General features: G+C 44.4%; 1 protein-coding gene across 5 annotated transcripts in view; it reads left to right on the top strand.

The window, feature by feature from the left end:
- The window catches only part of LOC135207852 (flotillin-1-like), a 243,089-nt gene that overhangs the window by 59,784 nt on the left and 170,280 nt on the right, over window positions 1–13,025 (top strand). For all 5 annotated transcript variants that reach the window (XR_010313072.1, XM_064239720.1, XM_064239717.1 and 2 more), the window contains exons 4-5: window positions 2,231–2,374; window positions 12,129–12,248. Coding sequence is in view for 4 of the 5 variants with exons in the window: in XM_064239720.1 (XP_064095790.1) it covers window positions 2,231–2,374; window positions 12,129–12,248 (264 nt within the window). In the remaining variant the exon portion in view is untranslated. The remainder of the gene's footprint in view (window positions 1–2,230; window positions 2,375–12,128; window positions 12,249–13,025) is intronic.

Below are 13,025 nucleotides of genomic sequence, written 5' to 3'. Positions count from 1 at the left end.
TTTACGCCTTTCCCCCATTCAAGATCATGGGGGAGGTAATGAGGAAGTTCGCAGCTTCAGAAGGGACAAGGTTGACTCTGATTGCCCCAATGTGGCCACCAAGAGAGTGGTTCACAGAGGTCATGACATTCCTTGTGGACTTCCAAGAACGTTGCCCTGAGGAGAGATCTACTCAGACAGCCTCACTTCATAAGGTTTCACCAAAACCTCTCCGCTCTGGCTCTGACTGCGTTCAGACTATCGAAAAGTTGGCCAGAGCGAGAGGCTTTTCAAAGGCAGCTGCGAGAGCAATCGCTAATGCTCGAAGAGCCTCTTCAAGAGCTGTCTACCAGTCTAAGTGGTCCTCCTTCAGGGCATGGTGCAAAAAGGAAGGAATTTCCTCTTCCACGACCTCTGTGAATCAGATAGCAGGTTTCTTACTCTATCTAAGAAATGTGCAGAAATTGGCAGTTCCTACAATCAACGGTTATAGGAGTATGTTGTCTGCCGTTTTTCGCCACAGAGGACTGGACCTCTCCGACAATAAGGATCTGCACGATCTCTTAAGGTCGTTCGAAACCACCAAGATTCCACAAGCAAGACCGCCCTCATGGAATCTCGATGTGGTTTTGAAACATCTTATGCTAAGTTCCCTTTGAGCGCTCCATGAAGCTTCTCTAAGGGACTTGACGAGGAAAACGCTTTTTCCTAGCTTCTCTGGCGACGGCGAAGAGAGTTAGTGAAATCCAAGCGTTCAGTAGCCTAGTGGGCTTCAAGGGGGACAACGCTGTCTGCTCGTTGAGCCCATCTTTCTTGGCTAAGAACGAGAACCCGTTTCTAATCCTTGGCCGAAGAGCTTTCTGAATCAAAGGAATGTCGAGTCTCGGGTGGGGTCAAGAACCCAGAGAGAGCCCTGTTCCCTGTCAGGGTTCTCAAGTTCTATGTGAATAGGACTAAGAGATAAGAGGTCCATCAGGTTTAATCTCTGGTGCTCGGTGAAGAGACCAGATTTGCCGTTGTCGAAGAATGCTGTTGATTTCTTCTTGAGGGACGTCATTAAAGAGGCTCATTCATCTTTCCAGAAGACTGTATTTTGAGCCTCTTTAAAGTGAAAGCTCACGAAGTCAGAGCCGTAGCTACTTCTCTGCCTTCCAAAGGAATATGTCTATCAAAGATATACTTGATAGCACCTTTTGGAGGAGCAATTCCGTATTCGCCTCACATTACCTCCGGGATGTGAGAACGATTTACGAGAACCTGTAGTTCTTTGGGGCCTTACATTCGGCAGGACACAGTTGTTTTGGGGGCTGAAGGTAGCTCTCTCCCTATCCCTTAGCCTTAGTTAGGTTAGTTTTTATTGTGTTTTGGGTTGATGGTGAGATCTTCTGTGGAAATCTCCCATTCCTTAGTGTTAATGTCAGGGGTTTTTTGGTTAGTTGGTCAGGTGGTGGTCGGTTGCTGTGTTACTGCCATATGTTTGGCTAGATGGTCTTGTCACATTGTGGTCACGTCCCCGTTGACAGAGCATCCAGAGTGCACCAGCACTACAGGTCCAAACCTGGCTGGCAACTCTGATAAAAGCATAAGCAGGCTTTAAGTGACAGTAATCACAGAGTCTACTTTGCTATCAGGTAAGGAACCAAGAAGTAATTCTTTGATTTAATTTAAGTTTCCTAAAAATCCTATTCTGTCTCTACCCACCATCCGAAGGTGGGATTCAGCTATATATAATTATCTGGACAGGTAAGTTTCATGACAACAAAATGTTATTGTTATAATACAATTAAGTTTGTTCATACTTACCTGGCAGATATATATAATTAGAGTGCCCACCCTCCTCCCCTCAGGAGACAAGGGTCATGAATAAATATGAACAGAAAATGGGAATGGTTCCTGATATCCGCCTCCCAGCGGCGGGAATGGGTACTACCACCTGGCCGCCCCACTACGTGTGCCGCGAGTTTTGAAATTCTGTCGGACGTCAGAAATACAGCTATATATATATCTGCCAGGTAAGTATGAACAAACTTAATTGTATTATAACAATAACATTTTTTATATCATGCAAAAATGAAATAGTAATTGGACATGTATGAGTCATTGCTTCATATCATATGAATAGAATATTTTACAGGAGATAGATTTTTTGACTGACTTTGGAATCCCCAACCCTGACCTTTGGCCTAGATTTTATATTCCACTCCATAGTCCACTCCATTCTGTATCGTTTACGTCTCAATCTTCTTTTCAGGTGAAGGTACAAGGTCAGTATGAGGAAATGCTCCTAGCTGCTTGCGAGCAGTTCTTGGGGAAGACGGAAGGCGAAATCCAGCAGGTGGCACTGGAGACTCTTGAGGGCCACCAACGAGCCATCATGGGCTCCATGTCTGTTGAGGTTGGTGTCTTTCTTGTGGAGATAAAAAAAGTTGTAGTAGCTTTTGCGCACCAGTGTCCGTACGACAACTTTTTAGATCTATGCAGGAAAGAAACTAACCTAGGCATCCATTGAACCATATGGTCCTATCTTGCGCAAGCAGACTTTTCTTCTTCCTTTGTTCTGTGTATATTTGTAGATCATTGCAAAGAGTGAATATTTAGATTCCTGTAGAGACTAAGTCATCACACATGTAAAATGCGATACTTTTCATTGCATGGTATTGCTTACATCAAAGGGAATTTAAAGACGTTTGAATAATGTTTTATAAAAAACCATGCCATATTGCAGTTAGAATAATTATTATTATCATGATCAGAGTATATTAGCTGTGAATATTAGGGTTATGACTTAGGTCATTTTTTACTCATAATACATGAGGGATTTCATTGAATTTTAATAGGGCGCATATTAATGACCTGATAACTAAACAGTATGTAACCAGATTCTGAATATTTATTGCCTCTTTGAAGTTTGATTATTGTAATCGTTAATTATCTTGATCATCAATTTAAATATCTATATAATCAATTTCAATACCTAGACTCAAAGCTGGTTGGCCCCAAGAGTCTTTCTTTAAATGAGAGCATATTAAAAAAGCAAGACCAGGTTAGAGAAGCTGGTCAGCAAGTTGGGAAGTCTTAAGGGGGAAATATGAAGTGAATGTCTGAGAGAAATGACATCAGACTCACATTCTTAAATGTACTGTGACCTAGAAGTATTTCAAAGAATTTACTGAGGAAGAAGCAATTCTGTTGCTTAGCACCAACAGCTGAGTGTTGCAACTTGGTTTCTGAGCCTCTCCTGCAATTGAACTGCCTTCGTTTGCATTGTGATGATTTACTTTCCAATGTTTTTCTTAGACGTATTCCCACTGATGGCTTACTTCCAATTTCTTCTAGATGGTAGTATTCCACTTTTAGTTGCCTGTAACTGTACATAGAACCATATGGTTGAATATCTGTCTTTCAGTGACGTTTTCTGAGCTAACAGACCTTGAGACTGCAGTGGAAGCTCTTAGTCATGAAGTTCATTTGAGAACGTTTGGAGTTTTCATGGTCCTTGATTAGTATACTGTAGTTTGTAAGTCGTAGTAAGATTTTCAGTGTAACTTATTACTCCAAGATTTGTTCATGAAACTTACCTGTCAGATATATATATAGCTGTATTCTCTGAAGTCCGACAGAATTTCTAAAACTTACGACACACGTAGTGGGAGTTGGGTGGTTAGTACCCATTCCCGCCGCTGTGAGGCGGGTATCAGGAACCATTCCCATTTTCTATCAGATTTCTTCTGTCGCCGGTGTCGTAAACATCTGTTTACACACCTCCGCCTCAGGATTTTGGAAAACTTTTCATTGCTTGAGTATCCTCTTGACTTTTTGGTTTTTTGGTTTTGGATCGATAGCTTGGCATACGTGACTTTTGACTGTTTTGAATTTGGCTTAGTTTTTTTCCTTAAATATGTCTGGATGTAGTTCGGCTAGCGCCAGGGTGTGTTCGAAAGTGGAATGCAAGGTTAGGCTACCAAAAGCCTTGGTTGATCCTCACACATTGTGTAAAGGGTGTAGGGGCAAGAGTGTAAATATGATTTGCGCTGTAATGAGTGTGAAAGCTTGGATGATTTACAATGGAAGACGTATGAATCCTACGTAAATAAGTTAGAACGTGATAGGATCAGGAGGTCTTCCTCCAGGAGTAAGTCGGGTAGCAGACAGGGTCTTAATGTATCCCCTTCTAACCCTCCTTTAGATTTTGTGTCTCCTAACCCCGTAGTGTTGCCTTCGGGCCCTCAAGTGTTGTCTGCGGAGGGTAATGCCCTTTCGCTTATCCTGGATTCATTGAAGATGCTTGAATCTAAAGTGCTTGCCCTTGAAAACAGGAAAAATAAGTGCAGTGATAGTGCCCCAACCCCTAGTGAAGTGGAGGGGGCGTCAGATCGGCCTATAGCGCCTCTAGGTTGGGTGGGACCTCCTTGCCGGACTCCCAGGACTCAGGGAGAGGGCATGTCGAAGGCCGAAGGAGGGTTACGGGGACCCCCCACCGATCTGACGTCCCTTCAGCACTTCCTGTGGACGCTTCCCAGGCTGCTAAGGAGCGTGCTCGAGCACGTATCCTGAAGGATTGTTTCTCGTCTTCCGACGCGTCCTCCCCGCGCAAGGGGTGGGAATCTCGTCCGGATTCGCGACCTTTGAAGAGGACTCTTCAAGATCTTGACGCTTCACGTCATGCTATGTCTGAGTGGCATTCTTCTCCGGAAAGCGTAGCTTTTCCGCCCCAGAAGAAGTCTAGGACGTCATCTGATGCTGACGCCCTCGAGCGCCCCAGTCGCGCTAGAGCCAAGGCTGTTCCTGGGAGAAGGAAGAAGGCGTCCCCTCGCCCCTCTCCTTCTCACAAGCGCAGCTCGTCTCCGCGTAAGGAGACTTCTCAGACGGAGATCATCATTGCTATGCAACGGCAACTGGACGCTTTACTTGAGCAGAAGGAGACGGTTCCTCGTCGCAAGAAAGACGATAGACTTCCGATCAAGAGAACAAGGCAGTCTTCTCCAACTGCTCCTCTTTCGTCCCCGTCTCCTGATATTTCGCCCTCTAGACTTCGTTCTGCTCCCCAGGGTTCGTCTAGAGGTGACGTTAGACGTCAGGTTAGAGAGAGATCTCTTCATGCTGCTCTCTCTTCTCGTCGAGAGGACGCTCGGCGTTCCGACTTCGACGCTTCTGCTGACGACGAGTTTGTAGCTGTCGGACGGACTTCTATGCGTTCGGCCCCTCTTCGACATGAGAGTGTCGACGCTCAACGGTACGCTAGTCGGTTAGCTGATCAAGTTTCTTCGCGGGACGTTCGTAAGGACGCTTCGCGGGACGTTAGAAGAGTCGCTATGATGGATGCTCCTTTGGACGCTTCGCTGGACGCTCGGTCGGACGCTGATTTGGACGCTCGGAAGGACGCTCAGATGGACGCTAGTAGACGTTGTAGTAAGAGCTCTGTGGACGCGAATGTGGAAGTTCGCTATCACTCGGATGTTGTTCCCGAGGCTTTGGCTGACGCTTTCACGTCTTCCTTCTTCTTCACGTTCGCCTCTAAGGGTGATTCCTGATCCTGTGACTGTTAAGGATCCGTTACCCTCTTCTTCTCGTCATCGTTCGGATAGGAGACTTGGAGCGAAAGGACTTGTGCCTCTTCCTTCGGATTTTCACTCGGGTAAGGAAGAAGGAGAACTTAGCGGTTCTTCTGAGGATGTTGACGAAGAACAACTTGCTACGTCTGCTTCGTCAGATTACCAAGTTTTGGCACGGCTACTTCGTGATTCGTTTGGGGATACTTTCCAGCCTGCTGCCCCTCTTTCTCCTCCTTCACAGTTTTCGTCGTCGAAGACAAGCAAGACTCCAGGGTTCGTGAAAATGAAGACGTCTTTGTCTACTAGAAGAGCTGTCCGGAAGGTTAACGCCTGGATGGAGTCTAGGAAAGCAAAGGGAAGGACTACTTTCGCCCTGCCTCCGTCTAGACTTAGCGGTAAGGCAGGGATGTGGTATGAAACAGGCGAGGAATTAGGATTGAAGGTTCCTACATCTGCTCAAGGTGATTTCGCCAGCGTGGTTGATGCCTCAAGGAGGGCCCTTTTAGCCTCAGCTAAAGTGTCATGGACGACTTCCGAACTGGACCATCTTTTGAAGGGACTGTTTAGGTCCTTAGAGGTCTTCAACTTCTTAGACTGGTGTCTCGGAGCTTTAGACAACCAGTCTCGTAAGCCAGACTCGATCAGCTTGGGGGAGCTGTCCAGTGCATTGTCATGCATGGACAAGGCCGTCAGGGATGGCTCAGAGGAGTTAGCCTCTCATTTTTCAGCAGGGGTGCTGAAGAAAAGGTCGCTTTATTGCAACCTTTGCGGCTAAGTCTCTCTCTCCTGCACAGAGGAACAGAACTTTTTTGTATGCTCCCATTCTCGAGTCATCTCTTCCCCAAGCTATGGTGAAGGATCTGGCAGTTAGTCTTCAAGAGAAAGCCACGCAAGGCCTGTTGGCTCAAGTCCTTAGAGACGTTCTCCGGCTGGCCCTTCAACGTCTTCAGGAGCCCAACCATTTAGAAAGCAGAAGCCCTTTCGTGGAGGGACTTCCGCTAGATCGTCTCCCCGAGGAAGAAGCCTTCCTAGAGGTAGAGCCCCTTCCAAGTCGAGGGGCAAGAAGTGAGAGATCGTCCCTTCAGCCACCGGTAGGAGCCAGGCTGCAGTTGTTTGCAGAAGCCTGGAGAGAAAGAGAGGCGGACACCTGGTCTCTCGACGTCATAGAGAAGGGTTACAAGATCCCTTTCATAAACCGCCCCAAAGTTGACTTCCACTCCCAGGGACTTGTCCCCATCGTATCCTCAAACAAAACGGAGGATACTTTTTGACCTGCTCGGGTTAGATGCTCGAGAAACGAGCAGTGGAACAGGTTTTTAGACCTGGCAACAGCCAGGATTTTACAAACAGATTGTTTCTTTTTGTACCGAAACAATCGGGTTGGGAGGGTGGCGGCCGGTCTTGGCCGTAAGTCGTCTAAACCTCTTTATAGAAAAGCAGAGGTTCAAGATGGAGACACCTCAGTCAGTTCTGGGGGCCTTAAGACCTGGAGATTGGATGGTATCACTCGACCTACAGGACGCCTACTTTCACGTCCCGATACATCCCCAATCGATGAAGTACCTTCGGTTCGTATTGAAAGGGAAGGTCTTTCAATTCAGGGCTCTTTGTTTCGGACTGAGTACGGCCCTTTTATCTCACCATCTTAATGAAGAACGTGGCGAGGTGGCCCCATCAAATCTTTCCAACATCAGAATCTCGCTCTATCTGGACGACTGGCTCATACGAGCCTCCTCGCAGACCCGGTGCCTGAAGGACATGCAAACGACTCTGTCTTTAGCTGCGTCCCTGGGACTTCTGGTGAAACTTCGAAAAGTCACATCTGACCCCAACACAGTCCATCGTGTATCTGGGGATTCAGATGGATTCAGTGGCTTTTCGGGCTTTTCCGTCCCAGGAACGTCAGCAACAAGGCATAGAAAAAGTGTCAGCCTTTCTAGGGAAGGATTCATTGCTCGGTGAGGAATGGATGAGTCTGCTGGGGACCATTTCCTCACTGGAGAAGTTTGTTTCCCTGGGGAGGCTACACCTCCGACCTCTTCAGTTCTTTCTGTCGGACAACTGGACAGACAAGGACAACTTCGACATGAAGTTAAGCATCTCGGAAGAGGTGAAGAACCATCTAAGATGGTGGCTCGATCCGTGGAAGCTGTCAGAGGGCATATCCCTCAAGCTTCAGAACCCAGACCTAGTGTTGTTCTCCGACGCGTCATCCAACGGGGTGGGGAGCAACTCTAGGGGGGGGAGGAAGTGTCAGGTACCTGAGAGGGGAACAGGTAACCTGGCATATTCAACTTCAAAGAGCTGGGCAGCGGTTCAATTAGCGCTCCAGTTCTCCAGAACAAGTCTCCCGTCGTGTAGTTCAAGTCAACTCGGACAACACCACAGCCCTGGCATACTTGAAGAAACAAGGAGGAACACATCTCGCTCCCTGTTCGCTCTAGCGAAAGAGATTCTACTTTGGGCAAAGGAGAGGGAAGTCACGATATTGACAAGGTTCATTGCCGGAGTCGAGAACGTCCGGGCAGATCTCCTCAGTCGACAAGGACAGTTATTGCGACAGAGTGGGACCCTCAATCAAGACGTATGCCAGGAGCTGTGGGGTATTCTTGGGGGATGTCCTTAGTGGAAAATCTTTGCAACATCAAGGACGGCGAGACTCCACCTGTATTGCTCCCGGTTCTCGATCCGGGAGCAGTAGCAGTAGACGCCCTTCTATGGGATTGGACGGGCCTAGATCTCTACGTTTTTCCCCCCTTCAAGATCCTGGGGGAGGTGATGAGACAAAATTCGCAGCATCGGAGGGGACGAGGTTGACTTAATCGCCCCCTTTTGGCCTGCAGCTATCTAGTTCACAGAGGTGATGTTCTACCTGGTGGATTATCAGAGACTCTTTCGCTTAAGGAGAGATCTACTCAAACAGCCCCACTTCGAGAGGTACCACAAAAACCTCTCCGCTCTGAGTCTGACTGCATTCAGACTATCTAGAAGTTGGCCAGAGCGAGAGGTTTTTCGAAATCAGTGGCTAAAGCTATCGCCACCGCGAGGAGACCATCATCAATCGCGGTTTACAATCGAAGTGGGCAGCCTTTAGAAGTTGGTGTAAGAGAAATGAGGTTTTCCGTCTTACCACTACCTTCTTGTGAGACCAGATCGCCGACTTCTATTGCTTTATCTTAAACAAGATCTGAAGCTTTGCAGTGTCAACCATTAAAGGCTACAGAAGCGTCTTATCTGTAGTTTTCGCCATAGAGGTCTTGACCTCGCTAATAACAAGGATCATCCATGATCTATTGAGATCTTTCGAGACGACCAAGGTGCCGCTACCGAAGTTCACCTTCGTGGAACCTGGAGTGGTCCTCAAATATTTAATGTCAAATCGCTTTGAACCTCTTTACTCTACGTCTCTACGAGATTTGACGAAGAAAACTGTATTCCTAACTGCTCTGGCGACGGTGAAGAGAGTTAGCGAAATACAGGCTATTAGTAAACACGTCGGCTTCAAAGGGCATAATGCGGTCTGCTCTTTGGGTATGTCGTTTCTGGCCAAAAACAAAAACCCTTCCAATCCGTGGCCTAAAACGTTCGAGATCAAGGGTATGGCAGAGATCATTGGTCAAGAGCCAGAGAGAGTCCTGTGTCCTGTTAGGGCTCTTAGAGAGTATCTTCGTAGAACGAAGGATTGTAGAGGTTCTGCGGAGAACTTATGGTGTTCGGTCAGGAGACCAAACATGCCCATGTCCAAGAATGCATTGGCATTCTTTTTAAGAAACACCATTAAGGAGGCGCACTCTTCTTGCAAAGACAGCGACTTTAAGCTGTCTAAAAGTTAATGCGCACGAAGTAATAAGGGCTATTTCGACCTCAATAGCCTTTCAGAAAAACATGGCTTCTTAAAGACATTTTAAGCGCTGCTTTTTGGAGGAGTAACTCAGTGTTCGTCTCGCACAATCACCTACGGGAGGTGAGAACGATCTATGAAAAAACTGTTACTCTCTCGGACCAATACGTCGCCGCAGACACTATTTTTGGGGGCAGGAGGTAGCACTCATCCTTCCATAGAAAAGGGTAGGTGAGTTTTTAATTTTTATTGTAATGTTTATGGTTGTAGGGTCGGCTGCCGAGTACGGTCGTCCCTTCCTTTAGCCTTTGGTATATGGGAGTTTGTTGTTAGGCTAACTTAGGTGGTGGTTTTGCCTCGTTGCCCTCAGAAGTATGGTCATGGTCTAGTCACATTGTGGTCCCGTCCCCGTTGACAGATCATCTAGAGCGCACCAACTACACAGGTTGGTAAACTCTAGTGAAGCAGAAGCAGGTTGCTGGGTGACAGTAATCACGAAGTCAGCTATGCTAACAGGTTAAGGAACCAAGATGTCAATCATCTACATTTATATGTTTCCTAAAATCCTTTTTCTGTCTCTCCCACCGCCAAAGGTGGGATTCAGCTATATATATATCTGACAGGTAAGTTTCATGAACTAAATGATATTGTTAAGATACAATAAAGTTTGTTCATACTTACCTGGCAGATATATATATTTTTAGTACCCACCCACCTCCCCTCAGGAGACAGTGGAGATAGAAATCTGATAGAAAATGGGAATGGTTCCTGATACCCGCCTTCCAGCGGTGGGAATGGGTACTAACCACCCAACTCCCACTACGTATGTCGTAAGTTTTAGAAATTCTGTCGGACTTCAGAGAATACAGCTATATATATATCTGCCAGGTAAGTATGAACAAACTTTATTGTATCTTAACAATATCATTTTAAGGATTATTTTCCTTGTATGTGTTTTAATAATTCATTGACACTTAAAGATAATTATTTTAGGAGATGAAGCTTTTCAGTATGAGTCAAAATGTCACTGACTTAAGTTTTCATGAATAATGTTCAGTATTTCTCTTTCATTAGTATGAATAGGCATAAAGGGGGTGTCATTTTTTAAAAATTAATAGTTACTGGTTTTAGTATAACAATGTTATACAGTGCAGTAAGGGAAGGCCTCTGTGTAGTATCATGCTGTACTTGAAATCATCATGTTCCCAGTCAGGCAACAGACTTGGCCTTCTTCCCAGTCTGTAATTTCCAACTTAATCGTAAAATTTTTTTCCTTAGTTTGCTCTTATTGCAGCTTTTTCATACATTTTAAACAAATTTTCGAGTTTTTCTCGGTTGTTTTAAGTAGATGCATTAAAAAGATTTTACTACGAGGTCCCCATGATAGATAAACACCGATGGCTGCTTCAGTTTAACACAATGCCATTTGAGGTAGGACTAACTTTATCACTTTTTCCCTGACCTCTGTTCCACTGTCTGTTGCTGTGACACTGATTTCATTCTCTAAAGTTTGCTGACTACTCACATGACCCAATGTTAGACTGGAGAAGGTGCAGAACAGTGCTTATATAAAGGTTCTAACTTATTAGTACTATTTCTCCCCATTTTCAACCAATGACAAACATGCATAAAGTTTTGGGAACTGATTCCTTGAATTAAATTTTTCAGTTTATGTGATCATGAGATATTTAAAGAATTTTTCATTAATTGTTGTAAAAAACAGACCTTTTCAACCACCATTATTAGTTGCTGATGTCATGTGAGTGACTTGATCAAATTATTGGTGATAATGCTAATAATTTTTCTTTGGAGTCAGAAATTTTGTAGCAACTCCCACAAACTCGTATTTGTATGTTGGTGGTTGGCCCAGTGTGTATTTTGGTCTTCTGTTATGTGATAAACTAACAAAATTTTTCCAGGACACTAAAAAGTCAGTGAGGGATTTTAACATTATCCCTGTACTCGTAGTTAGTTTGACAGTCCGTTTGTTTACACTTGATGTCCAATTGTTATTTCACCTCTGTTGCTTAAAACACTGTGCTGTTTGTAATGTAGTTAGTTCTTCCTAGGATTTGTTCTTTAGTGTATAAATAGTGCTTGCTTTATTGAAAAGACTACAGTTTTCCTAAGTCATGGTTTTTCTGTGTTGTTGCGTAGCGTAGTTCCTCAACTTTTTCTTGAGATTTTGTTTTTTTTTATGGTTTTCTGGTGATTTAGTTCTTGGACATTTTATTTAGACCAGCTATACACATTCTTGTAACTTAGTATGTACTAATAAAGAAATAGTATATTCAGCAATAGTTGGATCATACAACTTTTGCAATTGAGAATGGTCCACCTATAAGTATTTCAAAGGGACTTTTATATTTTATTGATATTCTGAGCTTCATTTTTAATTGTTTCAGTGTTTGATGAATTTAGTTATGAAAAAGATACTACAATAGGTCAGTTCTTTTTGTTGATAGGAATCATTGCAAAATAATGGTACTCTTAAAATGGTAATTATGATTTTAAGTTTCAGTTAATTTTTTTTTGTAATTTATTTAGAATTGACACTTGAGCATTGATCTTTTGATGTTGTATGAAAATTAAATCATTCATTTGATGGGAATTTTTATATTTTTGTTGTGCTTCTTTAATTCAAGAATCAGCTTTCGTAGCCAAAATTTGCTTTTTCATGTGAGAAATGAGTTGTATCTTGATTGTGAAAGCGACTGGCCTCGTAACAATTTGCTAAACGACCTTTTCCCAAACAGGAGATCTACAAGGACCGCAAGAAGTTCAATCAGAATGTCTTCGAGGTGGCGTCGAGCGATCTGATCAACATGGGAATCACCGTCTTGTCGTACACGCTCAAGGACATCCATGACGATGAGGTATGTGATCGCCCAGCTCTCCATCCGATAAAGAATACCTTATTTATTCTTGTAGATTTTGAGCACTGTGTTTTGTTTCGATTTAGTTTGTGTTTGGGTTCCCTGTTTGACTAACTCTCAAGATCCGGTGCCTGATTCCTGACCATACTGCTGTAGATAGGTTTGCTTTTCTATTGTGACGGATTTGTGTTTCGCCTTTTACAACACTTTGCCCCTCATATTATCGCCCTTGTGTATGTTTGTGTGGATGGTTTTTCAGTAAATAACAATGTTTGGACTCCCAAGGGACGTTCCATTTCCACAACCCTTCAACTAATGATGTGAAGTCAGGCTATGTAAATAAGGTTTCTGAAGGCTGGATATCTGAGCGAGGCAATTAATAGAATTGTCTCTCAGGGTAATGTTTTTGGTCAGATATTTTGATGAGATTTCACTTTCAAGATATGTAAATATAATTCCTCCATTTTTGATATCTCAGTGCTGTGATAGGCTAAAATGTCTTTGTTCCGACACGGCATACAAACCTTCGGTCCTTTTACAATAGGAAGGTACTAGCGGCAGCTGGATAGGTCGTAAGCTTTCGAACAAGGGGTTCGGTAGTTAACTGCTTGTCCGACAGGCGCGCGCGCGCGACTGGGAGGTAAACAAATCCACTTTTGCTTTCGGCCTGCTGGCGTGTGGACGTGTATCATCGCTCTCTGCCCGCTTCATCGTCGTTGCTTTCGCATGGTTGTGTTTTTCTTTTTCTATTTATCTAGTGAAACTGAATTGTAAGTA

Source organism: Macrobrachium nipponense, chromosome 34 (genome assembly GCF_015104395.2).
Source record: "Macrobrachium nipponense isolate FS-2020 chromosome 34, ASM1510439v2, whole genome shotgun sequence".
Taxonomy (NCBI): Eukaryota; Metazoa; Arthropoda; class Malacostraca; order Decapoda; family Palaemonidae; genus Macrobrachium; species Macrobrachium nipponense.
Note: the sequence above shows the minus strand (reverse complement) of the source record. Positions and strands in the feature narration are given on the sequence as shown.